The sequence below is a fragment of the Lytechinus variegatus genome, chromosome 15 (genome assembly GCF_018143015.1).
Source record: "Lytechinus variegatus isolate NC3 chromosome 15, Lvar_3.0, whole genome shotgun sequence".
Classification (NCBI taxonomy): Eukaryota; Metazoa; Echinodermata; class Echinoidea; order Temnopleuroida; family Toxopneustidae; genus Lytechinus; species Lytechinus variegatus.
In genome coordinates this window covers 22,096,924-22,120,546 of record NC_054754.1, presented here as the reverse complement: position 1 = coordinate 22,120,546, position 23,623 = coordinate 22,096,924, and the positions used below count along the sequence as shown (strand labels likewise).

Sequence of the window (23,623 nt, the reverse complement as noted above, 5' to 3'; positions counted from 1 at the left end):
ACTATGTGATCTGAAGTCTCACACTGTGACAACACTGTGACCACATAGTTAACACATAGTTTACACATAGTCAAGTATGTGAACACACTGTGGTAACACTGTGTTTGTTCCATAAGGGAAACGCCAATTCAAATAGGATGCATTTTGTACTCCCTAACCTTAAAGGAGTGGTTGCCTCATTTCTTTTTTTTCGATTTGGGTTTCATCTTCTTAAAACATTTTTTATACCATAAGAGTGTAGTATATATAGGTACCCCTCTGGTCCTCGGAGGAGCCTAATTATGAATTATGTATCCATAAATTATGAAATATGGATTATAGAAAAGATAATCCGTAGCAACGGTATGACGTCATAGAGCGACGAAACCTGAAAAACAGCTTGACGATAGGCCTATTGCACAACTTTTGAAAATATTGCATGGACTTTTGTGTACGTTCGCGCAGCATTTTCCACAAGCACAATCGATAAATATTGTTGGGTATTCCCCCAAGGATGCCAACTGTAGTACTAGTAGTAGTATATATAGGTACCCCTCGGGTCCTCGGAGGAGCAGGACTTCTCCTCAATGACGTCATAATAACTTTTAACGAAAGAAGATCGTTAACAAGCGGTTATCCGCAGTCTAGACTCCGAGATCGAATTTTGAAAACTCTTCGGCCGGCGATCTAGTCGTGGACAGGTGGTCCAGTTTTACGGTTCTGTTTGTCCTAAACTTTTCGGCGAGAAGATTTCTCTCCTGCCTCTTCACTTTTCTTCGTGGCGTTCAGAGTAGCACGTAGTATCATTTGTTTTTCGTTCGATGGATAGTTTTGTATGTATCTCAAAATTTATTTTTGGACGCTTTGCTTGAATTTTGACTTTTTCAGATTACAAATTCTGATGTTGATCATGTTGTTGAACACCTCCTTTCGAATGCTTCGCAGTGTTTAAATGTCATTTACATACAGTCCACTTTTTTACTGTATTGTTGTCGTATAAGCACGTTTCCGACGCTTCACTCGGCTGTTTTTATGTGTATTTATTCTACTGGAGTCCATGTTTCAGCTACTGGAGGATTTTGCTCATCCGACAATATCTTCCTATATCATTTTCTTACTATACTGTATAAGGAAATGCCTGCTCAGTCCGGGAGCAGTTTACTGACTCTGGCGGAAAGCTGGATGGATGTGCATATATCACCCCACCTAGTCTACAGGCACAGACCCTGATTGAAACTTTGATCAACAAGTGTGCCTCCACGCAAAGGCTAACACATACAAATCTTGCTGTTTAGCGAGAGCTCCTTTAGTACACAATTTAGTGCACAGGTTAACAATATTTTATTTTGTTGTTGTATTGTAAGTAGGTGTTTATTATATCACAATTGAAACCCTCGGTATAAGTATTTTCAGTCGCATCTGTTTTATTTTTATAAATTAATATATGTTTTGTCGTATCTTTTAACTAAATAATCTTGAAAATACCTTTTTTAAGACGGTTCTACACATTTGAACGTTGGTAATCAAACAGTATTAACCATCATCATTGTTGTGGATACTACCAATATATTATGTAGCTTTTTTAATTTGTTGTGTGAAATAGAGTAACATGTACACGTGTCAGTGTGTGGTGGATGTGTTTAATTTCTTGTCAAAACATGCCAGTAAAATCACTCAATCATGACAGTATTACATTACTTTCAGGAATCCCCTACCTCAACTAGTGGAGCGGGAGATTTAAACAACCTGCATGACAGAATTTGTTCATTCCACCTTTGAGGGGCACTGGAGGAGGAAATCTGAAATCTTTTAGAGCAGGACATTTATACACTGTTATACCTAAGCATACGTGTTCCAGCAACCAAAGCTATAGAGTTCTCTTTATGTGTCTTCTGTACAAGTACATTTTGGATTTACAATCATCATGGAGAACAACACTACTCCCTTCAGCTGTGATGTTTGCAACGCAGAATTTACTTTAAAAAGAAATTTGATGCGTCATCATCGCATGTTCCATCATGGGCAAATGACTTTACATGTTTGCGATACATGTGGAAAAGCTTTAAGTCGACCGGATAATTTGAAACGTCATATGAAAACTCATCAGGGTTTTAGCAGTGGTGCTGAACCTGATCAGGATAACAAGCGACCAACCTGCTCACAATGCAACGCACTGTTCCTAGAGCAAAAAGACCTTGATGAACACATGAAATCGCATCGCAAGGAAACCTATCATTGTCATACTTGTGGGCAAATATATCATAATCGTGCGAAATTAATGAAACATAAAAAGTCACACCATAATCCCGTTCCTCCAAAGTTACCAAAGAAGCGAGTTGCCGATGGACCAGTGTCAAACCAAGCAAAAAGTAGGTATTTCTATTTTATTTATTTTTATCAATAGAAGGTCAATTTGGCTTGGTACTTTTTTCAACTTTCAAAAACTGTCTTGAAATAGAGTTTCTCTTTTAATCGTTGCACCAATGCTATTTTTTTCAATTCGTTCTCCTGAGATCCCAAAATATATAACATGGTAACAAAAAAAGAGCTTTCACCGTCTCCCCCCTCTCTCTTTAGATTTGTCTTCATGAATAATTTATGTATGTCCATATTTTGACCCCCTCTATAGATTCAAATTTACATTCATAAATTTTTTTAAACCCTCTTTTTTTCCTGTACTAGATTGCAAGTGCAAAGAGATATTACAAAGAAACCAATATTCTAATGGGAACAACATGCATTTAATCACTGCTGCACTTTAATTTTTTGTAATGTTTGATGATTACTGACTCTTTACCAATACTTTAGAAAGACTTAATTATGACAACCCAGATAACTTTAAAACTGAGTGGAAAACATCTATTGCATGATTATTAAAAGTTTCATGGTGATAAAAGAAATATTTGAAATGAATGGATGGGCAAATATTTAAAACAAAAGTTATCCAAACAAAAATACTAGCTCAGACTCTACTAAAATCATGGTGACCAATCTCTCTTACATCTCAATATTATATTTTGACTCAGGACGCCAACAACAACCCAACCTAGCACCAACCACCGTAAACCTCCCTTCTGACATCGATCCTGAGAGTTGTGCCGCCGAAGTATACAGGGAACATTGGCTGAATATCAGAGACAGACGGTCATTTGGAAGGGTTCATCGGTTTTACAACTACCATCTTCCAGATCTAAGCAATGATATCCTTAGAGAGATAGCTCAGAAGGTGTTTGAGGAACAATCTACTGCATTCAAAATTAATGCATCGTATGGATTTATTCTTTGCAACAATGAAACGAATGAATGTAGGTATTATTGCACTAGTAATAACACAAAGATTCTGAATGAACCTGTTCTTATTTCTGACCATTTGTCATTCCAAAGGTTTATGGATACATTCCTCAAGGAAGATACCCTTGAATATGCTCGAACCCTGCGCCCAAATTCTAAATGGGTCGTTCAGTACGTGACAAATGTCACTTTCTATGTATTTCTAATCGCTGATCATCCCATCGGCCGCGGAATTGACCTCCCAGATTATATAAAAAATAATCAATCTATCGTATCTCTGGTTAAGAGTCATAGGGATTGTCAGATGTATGATGATAATTTGTGCATTTTTAGATGTTTAGCTCTATTTCAAGGTGCTAATTCTCATGGTCTTGAAACAACAGCTAAAAGATTATTTAAACAGTATGTGCCTCACATAAAAATTTCAGATTTTGAAGGAATAGATCTAAGCAAATTGGAAAAAGTCGAAGAATTCTTCAAGATTAATATCATGGTGTACGAACTACAACCATCCAAACTTACCAACGGTGATAATATTCTCCTTGAAAATGAAGGCGAATTGGAAGATAGTGAAAGTACAGTTGCTGCTAAGCTCGTGAGACGAGGACTGGACAAGTTCCCAGACACAATGTATGTCAATCTGTATGTAAACCATTACAGTTTCATTTCAGATATTGACAGATATTGCCAAAACTATAAATGTTGCACATGTGACAAACTTTGGAAAAATCGCAAATCACTTCATCGGCATGAGAAAAATTGCACCTCAACAGCCACCAAGCATAGTTTCCCCAAAGGAAGGGCTACATTTCATAACCCTTTGACAATATGGGAAGAGCTGGCTGACGAAGGTATCTTTGTCGAAGAAGAACGGCATTATTTTCCATACTTTGCCACATTTGACATGGAGTCGTACTTAGAGAGGATAGAAAATGATAAAGATCCCAACAATGCTCCAACTGATAATCTAATGTTCATTTCAAGACATATCCCTATGAGCATGAGTATCAACTCAAATGTTCCAGGGTACACAGAACCATACTGCAAAGTATCTGATGGAGACCGTCAAAAATTAATTGATGACTCTATATTGTACCTTCTGGAAATAAGTAAGCACTCTTGTTCTCTTCTAGAATCTTCTTACCAGGATGTGATTGAAAAATTAGATGAACAAATACAAGAATACGAGAAGGCAAACAATGTAACGCCTCACAAAGCCACACATCTTAAGAGATTAAAGGAGCGTTTCATGAACCATATCACAGAACTCCCTGTGGTTGGGTTTAATTCTGGGAGGTATGATATCAATGCCATCAAACAATACCTCTATCCGTCACTTCTACAGTTTGATTCTGTTGATTACGTCATCAAGCGGAACCATAATCATATGGCTCTGAAATCAAAGCACCTTCAGTTTCTTGATATTTCTAATTTTCTTGCACATGGCTTTTCATACGCAGCCTTTCTTAAAGCATATGACTGTGAACAAATGAAAGGTTTCTTTCCTCACGGGTGGGTAGATTGTCTTGAAAAACTCAAAGTACCTGAACTTCCCCCTATTGAAACTTTCAGCAACAAACTCAATCATACTGCTTTATCACAAGACCAATATGAATACTGTCAGCGAATCTGGAAAGAGAATAACATGACAAGTCTAAGAGATTATCTAATATGGTACAATAACCTCGATGTTACACCGTTCATTGAGGCGGTAGAGAAAATGCGCCATTTTTACAAGAATCTTAAAATTGATCTGTTCAAAGATGGTATTTCTGTACCTGGGCTTACCATGAAATACCTCATGAAATGTAGTCCAGATGCACATTTCAGCTTAATCTCTGAGGAAGATGAGGATCTATATTATATTTTCCGCGATAACCTGGTAGGAGGTCCATCCATTATATTTCATAGGTACCATGAACGCAGTGTAACAAAGATTCGTGGGGGCAAGCCATGTGAAAAAATAATTGGTTTCGATGCAAATGCCTTGTACCTGCATGCAATAATGCAAAACATGCCAACAGGGCACTATGTCAGACGAAGGGCAGAGAAAGATTTTAGGCCTGAAAATGTGCATCCAATCGCTCAAGAATGGCTTCAATACCAAAGCTTCTCCCGACAGATCCATATCCGACATGCAGGTAATCATTCAGAAAAGAGAATTGGTCCCCTTCAGCTCCCTGTCGATGGTTTTTGCGCTCAAACTAAACAGGTATTTGAATTCCATGGATGTTACTACCATGGGCATTCATGCCATCTCAACAAAGACCAAACAAAAAATACGAAGGTTGGGAAGTCTATGGCAGACTTACTCAAAAAGACTCAGGAGAAACAAAAGTATGTAGAAGGGTTGGGTTACGAATACATCTTCATCTGGGAATGCCAATATAGAGAAATGCGTAAAACTGATCACAAGCTCAGTTCATTTCTTACAAAGACGTTTCCCCCGCCTAAATACGGTCAAGGGTTAACCCAAGACAACCTTCTCTCTGCTATTCATTGTGGTGCTCTGTTTGGGTTTGTGCAGTGTGATATCCATGTTCCTGATCATCTCAGGGAATACTTCTCTGAAATGTGTCCCATTTTCAAAAATGTAGATATATCAAGAGAAGACATCGGAGATGTGATGGGCTCCTACGCAAAGGAACATGGTATCATGAAAACTCCAAGGCGTGGTCTTATCGGTAGTATGTTTGGTAAGAATATTCTGCTCTACACGCCACTGCTAAGATGGTATCTTAATCATGGATTGGTGGTCACCGGGATTCACCAATTCATTGAGTACAAACCAGTTGCCTGCTTCAAGCACTTTGGTGAAAGCGTTTCTAACGCTCGACGCAAAGGTGATGTTGATCCCTCAAAGAGCATTATCGCCGACACGATGAAGCTGATAGGCAATTCGTCTTACGGCAAGACAATTACCAATAAGGAAAGACATCGAAATGTTAATGTCTGTGATGCGGCTAAAGCCCAGAAACATGTCAACAATACCCTTTTCAGAGATCTAAACCCAATCTCAGACAATTGCTATGAAGTCGATACGGCTAAACGGAAGATCAACATGGACCTACCAGTCCAGATTGGTCATGCTGTATATCATTTGGCCAAACTGCGCATGCTGCAGTTTTATTATGACTTTCTACTAGAATATGTTGACCCATCCGATTTTCAAATGTGTGAGATGGACACAGATTCTGCTTATATCGCCATTTCATCCGATTCTTTCGATGACATAATCAAACCATGTATGAGGGAAAGATACGAAAAAGACAAAACCAACTGGTTCCCTCGAAATGATACCCAGGAGAATGCTAGATATGATAAGAGAACTCCTGGGTTGTTCAAAGTCGAATGGGAAGGCGATGGGATCATAGCCCTATGCAGCAAAACATATTATTGCTTTGGTGCTACTGACAAATTCAGCTGCAAGGGTGTTAATAAAACGCAAAATAACATTACAAAAGATACGTACTTGAACGTTCTTCGTTCACAAGTCGCTGGGAGTGGTGTAAACAAAGGGTTTCGTGTCGTCCAAAATGGAATCTCCACCTACTCACAAATAAAGAATGCATTCACCTATTTCTATTCAAAGAGAAAAGTATTGGATGATAATGTGTCCACTACCTACTTAGATATCTAACTTGTGAACTTCTTATTTCAACCCATTTTTTCTATCTTTACTTTAAATCTCAGTTGCTGATTTTAAAAACTAGCTGTGATTATCTGTGTCCATTTCAAACATTCAGGAGAATGATCTGCGTATAATTTTCTTTTGGTAATCTACTTGTTCACCACGTGTGTTGAGAGTGATTCTGCATATTTTTTTCAAGCATTTTCATCGGAATAACGTAAAATGTAATGGTGTTCAAATCAAGATTTCATTGATATTTGTTATACACTTGAATACTCTTGGGAGCAACGTTAGTTTTACAATTCTTTTCAACGATATAAAAATGGCTGGAGTAAAAGATGCTTTTACAAAATGTTTCACATTTTGCTTTCACAATTGGCTTTCAGTAATGTACTTTTATATTGATATTACGATTATTAAAATACGATTTACTTTTACAAAATATTATTATTGTTTGTAGCAAACTATTTTCATACATTTGAAACAAGAAAATGATCTTAAGGATGTTTCATTGTTGTATCAAACCTGACGATGTAATTTGTTGTTTTGAATAATAGTATGATGTTGTATATCTGTTTTTTCAATCAGAGTTGGCTTTGATTTAAATAAAATTATATATAAATTAAAATGTTCATATACCTTTGTATTTCGCAGATTTCTGGATTTAAAAGAAATATAATCTGCTAGTTAATTAAATTCGGTATAAATGTTTGTTGGGGAGATGTATGAAATATTTGGGGATGTTACCAAGACAGGGTTCTCAGCTTTTTAAGAAAACAAAGCTGCCTGATCAAAAAAATTCCTGATAATTCTTTACACCTAGATATTATTACGCTAGTAGAAACACAAAGATTCTGAATGAACCTGTTCTTATAGGTTTATGGATACATTCCTCAAGGAAGATACCCTTGAATATGCTCGAACCCTGCGCCCAAATTCTAAATGGGTCGTTCAGTACGTCACAAATGTCACTTCTATGTATTTCTAATCGCTGATCATCCCATTGGCCGCGGAATTGACCTCTCAGATTATATACAAAATAATCAAGCTATCGTATCTCTGGTTATTAGTCATTATCAGATGTATATATATATATGTTTCATCTTTATTAATCAAAAGAAGTTATACATTCAACCAGGTTCATGGCATAGGACTATAACCGTATAATCGTTATGCCATTGGCAGGGTGTATACATAGACAATACATACATGACATACATACAATGATAAAGATGCATACATGAAATATAAAATGAAACTTTTAAAGATCTAATTTGAATAAGAGAGTATGCATTAATTCTATAACAATAACGGTATATAATGATATTTCAACATACTAAGAATTATGTATGAGTTCTTCGTTATAAACGATGATAATACTTAATTTAATACATTCATATTTTGTAATAAGTTATATAGAGTGGTGTATAGGCCTAGTATGTACACGTATAATATTTAGACATAAGTATACCGGAAATATGACGTATTTTAAATTAAACAAGAAAATTAATGGTATATTTCATTGTTGCACATTCAGATAATTTGTGCATTTTTAGATGCTTAGCTCTATTTCAAGGTGCTAATTCTCATGGTCTTGAAACTACAGCTAAAGATTATTTAAACAGCATGTGCTTCACATAAAAAATCAGGTTTTGAAGAAATAGATCTAAGCAAATTGGAAAAAGTCGAAGAATTCTTCAAGATTAATATCATGGTGTACGAACTACAACCAGCCAAACTTACCAACGGTGATAATATTCTTCTTGAAAATGAAGGTGAATTGGTAGATAGTGAAAGTACAGTTGCTGCTAAGCTCTTGAGACGAGGACTGGACAAGTTCCCAGAAACAATGTATGTCAATCTGTATGTAAACCATTTCAGTTTCATTTCAGATATTGACCTCTATTGCCAAAACTATAAATGTCGCACACGTGACAAACTATGGAAAACTCGCAAATTACTTCATCTGCATGAGAAAAAATGCACCTCAACAGCCACCAAGCATATTTTCCCCAAAGGAAGGGCTACATTTCATAACCCTTTGACAATATGGGAAGAGCTGGCTGACGAAGGTATCTTTGTCGAAGAAGAACGGCGTTATTTTCCATACTTTGCCACATTTGACATGGAGTCGTACTTAGAGAGGATAGAAAATGATAAAGATCCCAACAATGCTCCAACTGATAATCTAATGTTCACTTCAAGACATATCCCTATGAGCATGAGTATCAACTCAAATGTTCCAGGGTACACAGAACCATACTGCAAAGTATCTGATGGAGACCGTCAAAAATTAATTGATGACTCTATATTGTACCTCCTGGAAATAAGTAAGCACTCTTGTTCTCTTCTAGAATCTTCTTACCAGGATGTGATTGAAAAATTAGATGAACAAATACAAGAATACGAGAAGGCAAACAATGTAACGCCTCACAAAGCCACACATCTTAAGAGATTAACATGATTAAAGGAGCGTTTCATGAACCATATCACAGAACTCCCTGTGGTTGGGTTTAATTCTGGGAGGTATGATATCAATGCCATCAAACAATACCTCTATCCTTCACTTCTACAGTTTGATTCTGTTGATTACGTCATCAAGCGGAACCATAATCATATGGCTCTGAAATCAAAGCACCTTCAGTTTCTTGATATTTCTAATTTTCTTGCACATGGCTTTTCATACGCAGCCTTTCTTAAAGCATATGACTGTGAACAAATGAAAGGTTTCTTTCCTCACGGGTGGGTAGATTGTCTTGAAAAACTCAAAGTACCTGAACTTCCCCCTATTGAAACTTTCAGCAACAAACTCAATCATACTGCTTTATCACAAGACCAATATGAATACTGTCAGCGAATCTGGAAAGAGAATAACATGACAAGTCTAAGAGATTATCTAATATGGTACAATAACCTCGATGTTACACCGTTCATTGAGGCGGTAGAGAAAATGCGCCATTTTTACAAGAATCTTAAAATTGATCTGTTCAAAGATGGTATTTCTGTACCTGGGCTTACCATGAAATACCTCATGAAATGTAGTCCAGATGCACATTTCAGCTTAATCTCTGAGGAAGACGAGGATCTATATTATATTTTCCGCGATAACCTGGTAGGAGGTCCATCCATTATATTTCATAGGTACCATGAACGCAGTGTAACAAAGATTCGTGGGGGCAAGCCATGTGAAAAAATAATTGGTTTCGATGCAAATGCCTTGTACCTGCATGCAATAATGCAAAACATGCCAACAGGGCACTATGTCAGACGAAGGGCAGAGAAAGATTTTAGGCCTGAAAATGGGCATCCAATCGCTCAAGAATGGCTTCAATACCAAAGCTTCTCCCGACAGATCCATATCCGACATGCAGGTAATCATTCAGAAAAGAGAATTGGTCCCCTTCAGCTCCCTGTCGATGGTTTTTGCGCTCAAACTAAACAGGTATTTGAATTCCATGGATGTTACTACCATGGGCATTCATGCCATCTCAACAAAGACCAAACAAAAAATACGAAGGTTGGGAAGTCTATGGCAGACTTACTCAAAAAGACTCAGGAGAAACAAAAGTATGTAGAAGGGTTGGGTTACGAATACATCTTCATCTGGGAATGCCAATATAGAGAAATGCGTAAAACTGATCACAAGCTCAGTTCATTTCTTACAAAGACGTTTCCCCCGCCTAAATACGGTCAAGGGTTAACCCAAGACAACCTTCTCTCTGCTATTCATTGTGGTGCTCTGTTTGGGTTTGTGCAGTGTGATATCCATGTTCCTGATCATCTCAGGGAATACTTCTCTGAAATGTGTCCCATTTTCAAAAATGTAGATATATCAAGAGAAGACATCGGAGATGTGATGGGCTCCTACGCAAAGGAACATGGTATCATGAAAACTCCAAGGCGTGGTCTTATCGGTAGTATGTTTGGTAAGAATATTCTGCTCTACACGCCACTGCTAAGATGGTATCTTAATCATGGATTGGTGGTCACCGGGATTCACCAATTCATTGAGTACAAACCAGTTGCCTGCTTCAAGCACTTTGGTGAAAGCGTTTCTAACGCTCGACGCAAAGGTGATGTTGATCCCTCAAAGAGCATTATCGCCGACACGATGAAGCTGATAGGCAATTCGTCTTACGGCAAGACAATTACCAATAAGGAAAGACATCGAAATGTTAATGTCTGTGATGCGGCTAAAGCCCAGAAACATGTCAACAATACCCTTTTCAGGGATCTAAACCCAATCTCAGACAATTGCTATGAAGTCGATATGGCTAAACGGAAGATCAACATGGACCTACCAGTCCAGATTGGTCATGCTGTATACCAGTTGGCCAAACTGCGCATGCTACAGTTCTATTATGACTTTCTTCTACAATATGTTGACCCATCCGATTTTCAAATGTGTGAGATGGACACAGATTCTGCTTACATCGCCATTTCATCCGATTCTTTCGATGACATAATCAAACCATGTATGAGGGAAAGGTACGAAAAAGACAAAGCCAACTGGTTCCCTCGAAATGATACCCAGGAGAATGCTAGATATGATAAGAGAACTCCTGGGTTGTTCAAGGTCGAATGGGAAGGCGATGGAATCATATCCCTCTGCAGCAAAACATATTATTGCTTTGGTGCTACTGACAAATTCAGCTGCAAGGGTGTTAATAAAACGCAAAATAACATTACAAAAGATACGTACTTGAACGTTCTTCGTTCACAAGTCGCTGGGAGTGGTGTAAACAAAGGGTTTCGTGTCGTCCAAAATGGAATCTCCACCTACTCACAAATAAAGAATGCATTCACCTATTTCTATTCAAAGAGAAAAGTATTGGATGATAATGTGTCCACTACCTACTTAGATATCTAACTTGTGAACTTCTTATTTCAACCCAATTTTTCTATCTTTACTTTAAATCTCAGTTGCTGATTTTAAAAACTAGCTGTGATTATCTGTGTCCATTTCAAACATTCAGGAGAATGATCTGCGTATAATTTTCTTTTGGTAATCTACTTGTTCACCATGTGTGTTGAGAGTGATTCTGCATATTTTTCAAGCATTTTCATCGGAATAACGTAAAATGTAATGGTGTTCAAATCAAGATTTCATTGATATTTGTTATACACTTGAATACTCTTGGGAGCAACGTTAGTTTTACAATTCTTTTCAACGATATAAAAATGGCTGGAGTAAAAGATGCTTTTACAAAATGTTTCACATTTTGCTTTCACAATTGGCTTTCAGTAATGTACTTTTATATTGATATTACGATTATTAAAATACGATTTACTTTTACAAAATATTATTATTGTTTGTAGCAAACTATTTTCATACATTTGAAACAAGAAAATGATCTTAAGGATGTTTCATTGTTGTATCAAACCTGACGATGTAATTTGTTGTTTTGAATAATAGTATGATGTTGTATATCTGTTTTTTCAATCAGAGTTGGCTTTGATTTAAATAAAATTATATATAAATTAAAATGTTCATATACCTTTGTATTTCGCAGATTTCTGGATTTAAAAGAAATATAATCTGCTAGTTAATTAAATTCGGTATAAATGTTTGTTGGGGAGATGTATGAAATATTTGGGGATGTTACCAAGACAGGGTTCTCAGCTTTTTAAGAAAACAAAGCTGCCTGATCAAAAAAATTCCTGATAATTCTTTACACCTAGATATTATTACGCTAGTAGAAACACAAAGATTCTGAATGAACCTGTTCTTATAGGTTTATGGATACATTCCTCAAGGAAGATACCCTTGAATATGCTCGAACCCTGCGCCCAAATTCTAAATGGGTCGTTCAGTACGTCACAAATGTCACTTCTATGTATTTCTAATCGCTGATCATCCCATTGGCCGCGGAATTGACCTCTCAGATTATATACAAAATAATCAAGCTATCGTATCTCTGGTTATTAGTCATTATCAGATGTATATATATATGTTTCATCTTTATTAATCAAAAGAAGTTATACATTCAACCAGGTTCATGGCATAGGACTATAACCGTATAATCGTTATGCCATTGGCAGGGTGTATACATAGACAATACATACATGACATACATACAATGATAAAGATGCATACATGAAATATAAAATGAAACTTTTAAAGATCTAATTTGAATAAGAGAGTATGCATTAATTCTATAACAATAACGGTATATAATGATATTTCAACATACTAAGAATTATGTATGAGTTCTTCGTTATAAACGATGATAATACTTAATTTAATACATTCATATTTTGTAATAAGTTATATAGAGTGGTGTATAGGCCTAGTATGTACACGTATAATATTTAGACATAAGTATACCGGAATTATGACGTATTTTAAATTAAACAAGAAAATTAATGGTATATTTCATTGTTGCACATTCAGATAATTTGTGCATTTTTAGATGCTTAGCTCTATTTCAAGGTGCTAATTCTCATGGTCTTGAAACTACAGCTAAAGATTATTTAAACAGCATGTGCTTCACATAAAAAATCAGGTTTTGAAGAAATAGATCTAAGCAAATTGGAAAAAGTCGAAGAATTCTTCAAGATTAATATCATGGTGTACGAACTACAACCAGCCAAACTTACCAACGGTGATAATATTCTTCTTGAAAATGAATGTGAATTGGTAGATAGTGAAAGTACAGTTGCTGCTAAGCTCTTGAGACGAGGACTGGACAAGTTCCCAGAAACAATGTATGTCAATCTGTATGTAAACCATTTCAGTTTCATTTCAGATATTGACCTCTATTGCCAAAACTATAAATGTCGCACACGTGACAAACTATGGAAAACTCGCAAATTACTTCATGTGCATGAGAAAAAATGCACCTCAACAGCCACCAAGCATATTTTCCCCAAAGGAAGGGCAACATTTCATAACCCTTTGACAATATGGGAAGAGCTGGCTGACGAAGGTATCTTTGTCGAAGAAGAACGGCGTTATTTTCCATACTTTGCCACATTTGACATGGAGTCGTACTTAGAGAGGATAGAAAATGATAAAGATCCCAACAATGCTCCAACTGATAATCTAATGTTCACTTCAAGACATATCCCTATGAGCATGAGTATCAACTCAAATGTTCCAGGGTACACAGAACCATACTGCAAAGTATCTGATGGAGACCGTCAAAAATTAATTGATGACTCTATATTGTACCTCCTGGAAATAAGTAAGCACTCTTGTTCTCTTCTAGAATCTTCTTACCAGGATGTGATTGAAAAAATAGATGAAAAAGTACAAGAATACGAGAGTTGGCAGAAGGCAAACAATGAAACGCCTCACAAAGCCACACATCTTAAGAGATTAAAGGAGTGTTTCATGAACCATATCACAGAACTCCCTGTGGTTGGGATTAATTCTGGGAGGTATGATATCAATATCATCAAACAGTATCTCTATCTTTCACTTCTACAGTTTGATTATGTTGATTATGTCTGTTAATAGCTCTATGATGTCATCAAGCGGGGATGTTACCAAGACAGTGTTCTCAGCTTTTCAAGAAAACAAAGTTGCCTGATAAAAAAAATCCCTGATAATTCTTTAAACCCATTCCCAGTTTTGCGTCTTTTATACTTTTGTTGCACTGAATTTCATGTATTTTCGAAAACAAAATATAACATAGTATGACTGACTAACGTATTTTCGACTATTGGGTCGATCAAAATTCCCCTATTTTCCCCCCATTTTTCCCTGACAGGAAAAAAGTAAAATGATTTACTCTGATTTTCCTGATGGACTGGGAATCCTGCAAGAAAATGTTAATTGAAAAGAATAACGATGAATTCATCATTGCTATGTTATTATTGTATATAGACTATGCAACATAAGAAACAACACATATTGCTTTTCACATGCCATATGAAATTTTGTAAATAGAGGCGTATAAGTTTTATACTATTATAATAAAAATTTCAGTAAATGTAGCGTGATTATCATCTCATATAATTCAAATTGTGATTGCTTCAATTAAACATGTATTATCGTTTGCTTCAATAAAACATGTATTATGGTTTGCTTCAATTAAACATGTATTATCGTTTGCCTCAATTAATCATGTATTATCGTTTGCTTCAATTAAACATGTATTATCGTTTGCTTCAATTAAACATGTATTATCGTTTTCTTCAATTAAACAGGTTTTGGAGATTGTTGTGTAGCAGATCAAATAGGATTTATTAAAAACAGGAATATAGGAGAAGCTATCAGATTAATTGATGATATGCTTTTTCATACGTTATATAATAATATCCCTGGGTATATGATACATGTAGCAATTGATTTAGAAAAAGCCTTTGATTCGATATCCCACAAATTTTCACATCAAACATTAGGTTCATTCGGTCTTGGCCAGCAATTTCGCAAATGGGTCAAAATATTATATACAAATAGCCAAAGTTGTATTTTTTTACTGGGGGAGATTCTACAAGCTATTTTCATGTTGAAAGAGGGGTAAGGCAGGGAGATCCGCTTTCACCATATCTTTTCGTTTTATGCATTATTAAGATATAATACTGATGTTAAAGGAATTTCCTTTGGAAAGGAAGAAGTAAAACAGGTTATGTATGCAGATGATATGTCTATATTTGTCCGAGATCTAGATTCAGTAAAAAAAAGTAATAGAAATTTTAAAAAAATTCAGAAAAGTGTCAAGACTCAAAGTTAATAACGATGAGACAAAGGTTTTATCATTAGGTTCCTCCCAAGGAAAATCATATGATTTATCTTTTGGCCAAAAGGTGGATTTTATAAAGATTCTCAGTGTATTTTTTTCTTTAGATGTAGAAGTAAAAGAAAGATTGAATTATAAAGAAATATTAAGTAAAATAAAGAAGTTGTTAAACTGGTGGAAGCAAAGAGATTTAACTTTGATGGACAAAATACAACTATTAAAGCAGTTTATCTTTTCGAAATTCATATATGTGGCATCTCTTACACCAATTTCAGAATGGGTTTATGTTGAGCTTGATCAGTTGACTTTTACTTTTTTGTGGGGTGGCAGAAATAAGATTAACAAAAGAACGGTGTATTTAGATTACCATCAAGGTGGCTTGAAAATGATGAATTTTCAATGGTTAATAAAGGCACAGAGAGTTATGTGGATTAGAAGACTAAAAGAAATTAATGCAATGAAATGGAAACAATATTTCAATTATGCCACAAAACATCTGGGAGGAAATTTTATATTTTCATGTGATTATTTGCTTGGATTGTTGGAGATAGCATTGCCGCAATTTTATAGAGATTTGTTAGAAGTATGGATAGAGACGAAGGATTTTCGTTTAAAATCTGAAACATTTAAAGGAAATGAGATATTTTTTAACAATAAATTTGTACGAATTGAAGGGAAATGCATATTTAACCAAAAAATGTATGAAAAAAAATATTTACAGATTGAAACATATTATGGATTATGATGGAAACCATTTTCGTACTTCCAAAGACAGGGTTTGAACATAAATGATTTTCATTTGATAGAGTCAATTTATAAAACTTTTCCAGTCAGCTGGAATCGGAATATGAAAATAGATAGCAAAGAGGCTTCTCTTAGGGAAGAAATATCATTTATATCTGGAAAAAGAATTTTGTCAATAGAGGAGTTAGTATCTAAAAACGTTTGTGCAAATTTTATGAACTGCAACTTCTCAATACCTGATGTTTTCGAAAGGTTAAAAAACAAATATAGTTTCTCTTATGAAAAGATTGAACACATTTTTATGAGACCAAGACAATGTACTCTGAACAGTAGATTAAGAGAATTTCAGTTTAAAATGTTGCACGGCATTGCTTATACAAATCATCACTTGTTCCGTTTTAAAATCTCACAAAATAACCTTTGTTGTTATTGTAAAAAAGAGGAGGAAACATATCGACATCTTTTTTTGGAATGTGAATATGCTTGTCTGGTTTGGGATAATTGTAAGAAGATGTTTGGTTTTAGTTCTACGGGTAATTTAAGCTTGGAGGAAATTCCTGTAGGGGTAGAATTAAAGGACGAAGGAAAAGAACGCTTAATCAATCACTTTTTAATCTTTGTTAAATTTTTAATCTTCAAAGGGAGGGAAAAGGGTGCACTTATAACCTTGGATGAAATTAAAAGGAAATTTAAAGAAGAAGAATGGGAAGAAAGAAGGCTGGCGCTAGGTAGAGGCAAGATGTCTTTTCATTTAAGAAAATGGGAAAATCTTAAATAAAAGAATAAATAGGGAGAGTGAGGCAAAGGTATACATACGAGAGACAAAGCCACAAAACAAAATAAATAAAAACACAGAAAAAAGCAGTACGGAGAATTGCAGTCCCTTCCTTGTAGAGTATAGGCATAAAGGGGAGAATGCTCCTAATCTTGGGACGGAGGGGAGGGGGGGGGTGGGAGGTGGAACAACATTTTTTTTATCTTCTTTTCTCTCTGATCATGTCATATATTTTGTTAATATTTCATTTTGTAATTGCTGAAACGCATTAGTATTAATTTCTAGTATTTTTGAAGTTTGATGTATAAGTTGTATAATTATATTGTAATGGATTTATTGTATAATTTATAATTATATTTCAAATAGTTTGTACAAATTGTTTATAGAATCTGATTGTGTATTTTGATTTGAGAGAATATAATCAAACATCATTAAAAAAAACCATGTATTATCGTTTGCTTCAATTAAACATGTATTATCGTTTCCTTCAATTAAACATGTATTATCGTTTGCTTCAATTATCGTTTGCTTCAATTAAACATGTATTATCGTTTGCTTCAATAAAACACGTATTATCGTTCTCTTCTCCAAAATCAAGCATAAGAAAATTAAACGAAAATAGGTTTTATACTTTGTCCGTAATATTGCAAATACAACCAACGTGTATTTTAATTATGTTATCCTATTTTGATACTTTGATACAATTGTAAACATGGTTAAGTTATGAACTATACTTTGAAGAAGGTATGCGTGACATTTGTGTGATAAATTATTTGTAAACATAAGATACAGCAAAGTGCAATTGTGCAAGATCATTATCTGCAGTTTATATGCAATTATGTCTAAACTACATGTGTTATTTGTGTTCCATCACTAAAGTGATTAGTTAACATTGGTTTGACTTTTAAAAAATCTGAGCTAGAAGGTCACACTTGTCACCTGTGTCTGCGATATGTTACAAAATGAAGCCCAGAAAAAATTGCGTTCGAAAATAACTATTTAGTGCTTCAAAAATTGAAATATAAAGTGACCGGAAACACCATCTTAATTTTATCCCAAACACTTATGTGTAGTATTTAGGCGTCTATAAGACACCTATGTACAAAATCGGGGTTTACCTTGTAGTTTTAGCTTTTCATTCTCAATAATGGTTGTTTTCAGCGTTTATTGGTTCTAATACATGCACTTGTACACATGATTCCTCTTGGTTTGAGAATTTTTTAAATCGGCTGCTCACAAAGTTAAACAATACCTATAATATACGTATATTATTTTGTTCATGCAATTATTGTGTGATGAAAATACAATAAATGTTCATACCCGAAATGATGTGTCTAATTAATTTTTGTCAGTGTGTAGCTTGATGTTATGAGAATCGAAGAAAGGATGAAAACGATGAGTAAAGTATAGTTGGGAAAAAAGCAGATCGAGTGAATAATAATTATGTTGAGCATGCTGAAGGGGAGTGAAGTTAGATAGACGATAAGAGGAAAGAAAGAATATTAGAAGGATCGAAGTTTTGAGGTTGAGTTTTAACTTCTTGACTTGCAGAAATGGATAGATCGAGCGTTTCAAAAGAAATATCTAGTGTAAAAACATTTATTGTGTCTAAATCGTGTAATTGAGACTTTACATTGTCATATGTGATGAAACAAAATTGTAGAGGTGGCAATGATAGAATATGAAGATAAATGATGATGTCAGACGTAAACAGTAATATTGATTCACGCGCGTCTGGAAGAAATAGTAAGGTAAGAAATAATCCAATGTAGCTGGTCCAACATGTTTAGTAAATAACAATTTTATAAGCCTGTAATACTGCACATTTCAATCTTCGGATAAACAAAAATACCACAATAAAGTTGATGCAATGGGACAGGTTCGATTCCTGTGAGATTCCGATCATATCAACATCGACCACAAAGAATCTTCTTTTAATTCAGTTTCATCAATGTTGAGCTATGAATTTTCTGCATAACTTTTGTATTATTCTGTGAATTTATACTGGTTATAAATTGTCAATTTTTGTTACTGAATTTATCCACTGTATATGATATGTTATTACTGTGACAGTTTGAACGATTATTTGTATTATGGATAATTATTTGTCTTTCGTGAACAGTGTTTTGTTAATATTGATATTGTAATATTCTACAATGTACCACCACTTTGATTTTGAACTGAATGATTGATAAATGTTCTTACCCCCCCCAAAAAAAAACTTCATTGCTGTCCATTCATCATCAATGTTGTTTTTTTAACATGATAATATAATCATTCTTCATTTCAATGAATATACCCTATGGGGGTATATTCTATTTATCACTTTGATAATTTTCACTACAATATTTTCGTAAAATTTGACCGGAGAGGTTAGTGCCAATTGAATTTGTTTTATTCATATACCTACCTAATGTAGCCGTGTGAGTTTAAATAAAATCTAATTTTAGTATGTTATCTATGGGCTTAAACTTCAAATCCATAATCCCGAAATCGTACACTGGCGTGAAACATATATATTTTTTTTATCGCGATGCAATATATCTTTAACAAGTTAGTTATGATTTAGCTATTTACCCGGCTCTGAATCATTTACTTTCAGTTACTCTATTTCTGTTTTATCCCCCCCCCCCATCCTTGTCAATTCTAATAGCTTGAATCTTTAAAAGATTCATATCAATTTTTATGTTATATCATGTATTGCAATGTATTTGACGTTTTTTTAAAATGAAATTTATATCATTTTATTGTTCAAGTCACCTTTCTATGATATGAGTTATATGAGCTCATAATACTTTTTTAATCTAAATGGATGAATGAAAAGGTGTCGCCACAGGTCAAGTTTAGGAGAATGTGACATATTCACTCGTGTTGTCTTTCTTTCTTGTTTTTGCAAATTGACTGGAAATTGGACGGTAGTTTGAAGAAGAGAATAGAGACAGAATGTATGAAAGACACGAAATCGAAATAATAGATGGAGAAAGAGAGAGAGAGAGAGAGAGAGGGAAAGAATATACTGCTATTTTGTAAATTTTCTTGGCGACAAATAATTCATGTGCCAGGTTTTATTACAATGATTTCAGTGAGGAGAAGAAGAAAAGAAGAAGGAGAAAAGAAGAAGAAGGAAAAAAAGAAGGAAAAAGGGAGAGGAGGAAAACGGAGGAAATAGTTTATAACATTCTTAACATCATTCACCACCACCGTCATTATCACCAGTGATATTACCATCATCATCATGATCGTCATCATGATTATCTTCATCGTCGTCAGAATAATCTTCATCGTATAACTTCTGAAGGTTTCCATGGCGAAGAACAATAGTGTAGTAGATTTCACGGTACACCATGTGACTTATCTAGCCAATCAGACACATGTACCCTGCGAGATACCGGGCAGACGGCACTTCGACAGAGTATATAAGGCCTGCTTTTACAAACTTTGCTCATTCTCCTGAGGACGACAAGAACACACTTGTAATTGTCGAAACGTCGAGATTGGGTGGTCCTTTTCAGGACCAACATTTGCCCAAGAAAGATACATGGTGTACCGTGAAATCTACTACACTTATCTTCATCGTCATTCTCATCAGTGTTATCATCATCACCATCGTCATCATTATCATCGTCATCACCAACCATCATCGTTATCACCATCATCACCCTCATCATCATCATCATCACATTCCTGGTTATCAGCCACAATGCAAAAGAAAACAATAAATCAAATAAATCGAATTAAGCTCGACTACCAGTGTTTTATATTCAAACGTATAAACGACATCTGGTTGTGCATTCAGCATTATAACATAATATTGCTTCATAATTTCACATGGATTACACTCAAAAGGAATAAATGTGCAATCCCTTGCAATTTTATTCACATGGAATATATCACGGTTTTAATCATTTCAGTCATTGTTTCAGTCCTGACACCACAATGAGGGTTCAAGAAAGGTATAATTACCACGCTTCCGCCATATTAAACCTTCTCATGATATTGTGTCCAGAGTAAGTACAGAAATTCCACATAGATATGCATAATCCGACACAGAGCCTGTTAAAGGGGTACTCCAGGCTGAAAATCATATGATTTGGACAGATAAAGAAAAATCAGACAACCACAGCACTGAAAATTTCATCAAAAATCGGGCGCGAATATCAACGTTATGGCATTTTAAAAATGTGCATTTTTTCGGTGAATCATTCCCATGCATGTCTTCATAAATATTCAATAAGCATACTGATGATGTAATATTCCTCAAAGAACTAGAAAGAAAAATATGCTGCAATTTAATTTAATACATGAAATCAAGGAGTTACCAGCAACTCCTTGATGAAATACGCAAGATTAATCATTGTAAAGGAACAAATATTCCCATATTTAACTCAATTTCGCCCAAAATTGGACTTGGGTCGTTTTTATTTCCAGATTCTCAATTGCTGATCTCTATTTTTTTACTTCTCGCAAGCAAATTGGTATCATAAATCATTCCTTCACCCGAATTATTAATAATATCAATTTATGTTCTTTTTTCTTTGTAAGAAACTACCTTTGTCCAATCTGAAATATATTGAAAGGAATCACTCCACCTCCAATAAATTCTGTTTACAACTGGTCTGAAGGAATGTTTTTTTTAATAATCATAAACAATACATAAGCAAAAAAATGAAATGGTAATACATTGATGACTTTTTGCCTTAAGACCAACATATGTATTGAAATTGGATCCGACTTCATCTAGTCTATATGTATCCGTCCATGATAAAGATAAGTCATACATGCTTATTATAGTACGATAACTGTGCACGACCTGTATTGTTTAAATACGGACCTGTATTTGCATATTTTTCTTCCAACTTTAGGTGTTTAATCATTTTATCTTTCAAATATATGTTTTCATTCTTGTGAAAAACACAGGGATTCAATAGATTATCTCTCCCAATGATGAGAAAAATTTCTAGTTATGTTTGTTTCTCTGCTCGAAATTACCTTTCAGTTTTACTATTTGAAATATGAAATAAAGAAGTATATTAGACATGACTGCTTATAATTTTTGAGGTTCAATGATATTTAAATCAACAACAATATATTGTACATTCTGGTTCCAACCGGTCTTGAGGTTATTCCCCGTGATGTAATGTCGCAACAATGAAGAACAATCTCTGATTGGATATAGAGGATATGACGAATCACATTTGCAGCCAATCATCGTCTTACAACGACACTGTACCAACCCATCCAGAGCTAGCGGTGTGAATTGCATTGATATTGCTACCATGGAGCTAACAGTTGCTACCATACTTTGGTCATTTCAGCGCGGGACTTTCTTGAGAGAACACGCACTGCCAACACCCTATAATCACATTGATCGTAGAGAAATATTCCTGGTTTTCTTATCGATGGATATCGATGAATTTGATGTTCGAGTTTGTAATAATCATCTTCGGTATGTTCGGAAGACCGCTGTGGGAAAAAGGTGTGTCCATTCCTACCCTGGAATCAATTCATGTATTACAAAACTCAACGATATTGAGTGTTTCTGAAATCGAGTCATTGTATTTCGCATGTGTGTAAAACAATCAAGAAAATAAAGTTCGTACAAAGGTCGCGAAATTCGAACTGTGTGTTGTTTGATCGAGGATGCTGTTAGACATGTTAGATGTGGGTCTTGGCCGGACTTGGATATTGATATTTGTGGTGATCAGATGAGTGAAACGGTTTCTTACCCACATTTTATATTTACGGTGTGCAAACTTGTACAATGTCACTGTGAAACATGCGGTAAGGTAAGATGAGGCCCCTTGGAACGATTGCTTTTTTTACTGAAAAGCCCCCAAAATGAGTTTTACTATAAATGAAGGTCATTTTGGCCCAAAGACGTTCGACAATCAAAAAAAAAAAAAAATCGGTATTTTGGTTACGCTTTTCCATTTTGTAACGCCTACAAGAATACCAGGGGTGCAGCTGCCTATGGATAATAATAGTATAATAATAATAATAATATACATTTATAGAGCGCAGAAACTATTCCATAAAATATATATTTTACTGCGCTTTATGGGACTCCTAAAATTCTTGTTATCAATTAAGTAGATGTGTTTTGAGCTTTAACTTCCAGGGGAAAGCTATTCCAGAGCTTGGGGGCTACACAATCAAATGCTCAATCACCCAGCGTTACTTTTGTTTTGAAGGATGGTATCTGTAAAAGCAGATGATCCGTTGAACTGCGCAAATTGCAACCATATACTGGTTTTATACCTCAATAACTCTGTAATGTAGCCAGGAGCTTGAAAAAGAATGCTAAGTAAGACTTTGAATGCTATTCTCTGCCGTATTGGTAACCAATGTAGGTGTCTTAGTATTGATAAGATACGTGCATATTTTGTACAATCAAATATAAGCCTTGCGCAGGTGTCTTGCACCCTGTGCAATTTTCAATAATAACTATGAGTCAGGGATCCCATGTAGTACACTATTACAGTAATCCAGTTTGCTAATGATGCATGCATGGACAAT

At 35.0% G+C, this 23,623-nt stretch overlaps 1 protein-coding gene and 1 pseudogene across 1 annotated transcript; both read left to right on the top strand.

Annotated features, from left to right (window-relative positions):
* Window positions 1–1,541: 1,541 nt before the first annotated feature.
* Window positions 1,542–8,534, top strand: LOC121428460 (B lymphocyte-induced maturation protein 1 homolog). The gene is made up of 3 exons (XM_041625075.1): window positions 1,542–2,348; window positions 3,006–3,363; window positions 7,778–8,534. The coding sequence occupies exons 1-3, from the start codon at window positions 1,904–1,906 to the stop codon at window positions 7,887–7,889; spliced, it is 915 nt and encodes a 304-aa protein (XP_041481009.1). The 5' UTR covers window positions 1,542–1,903; the 3' UTR covers window positions 7,890–8,534.
* LOC121429089 lies at window positions 8,074–13,520 on the top strand (annotated as a pseudogene).
* Window positions 13,521–23,623: the final 10,103 nt, after the last annotated feature.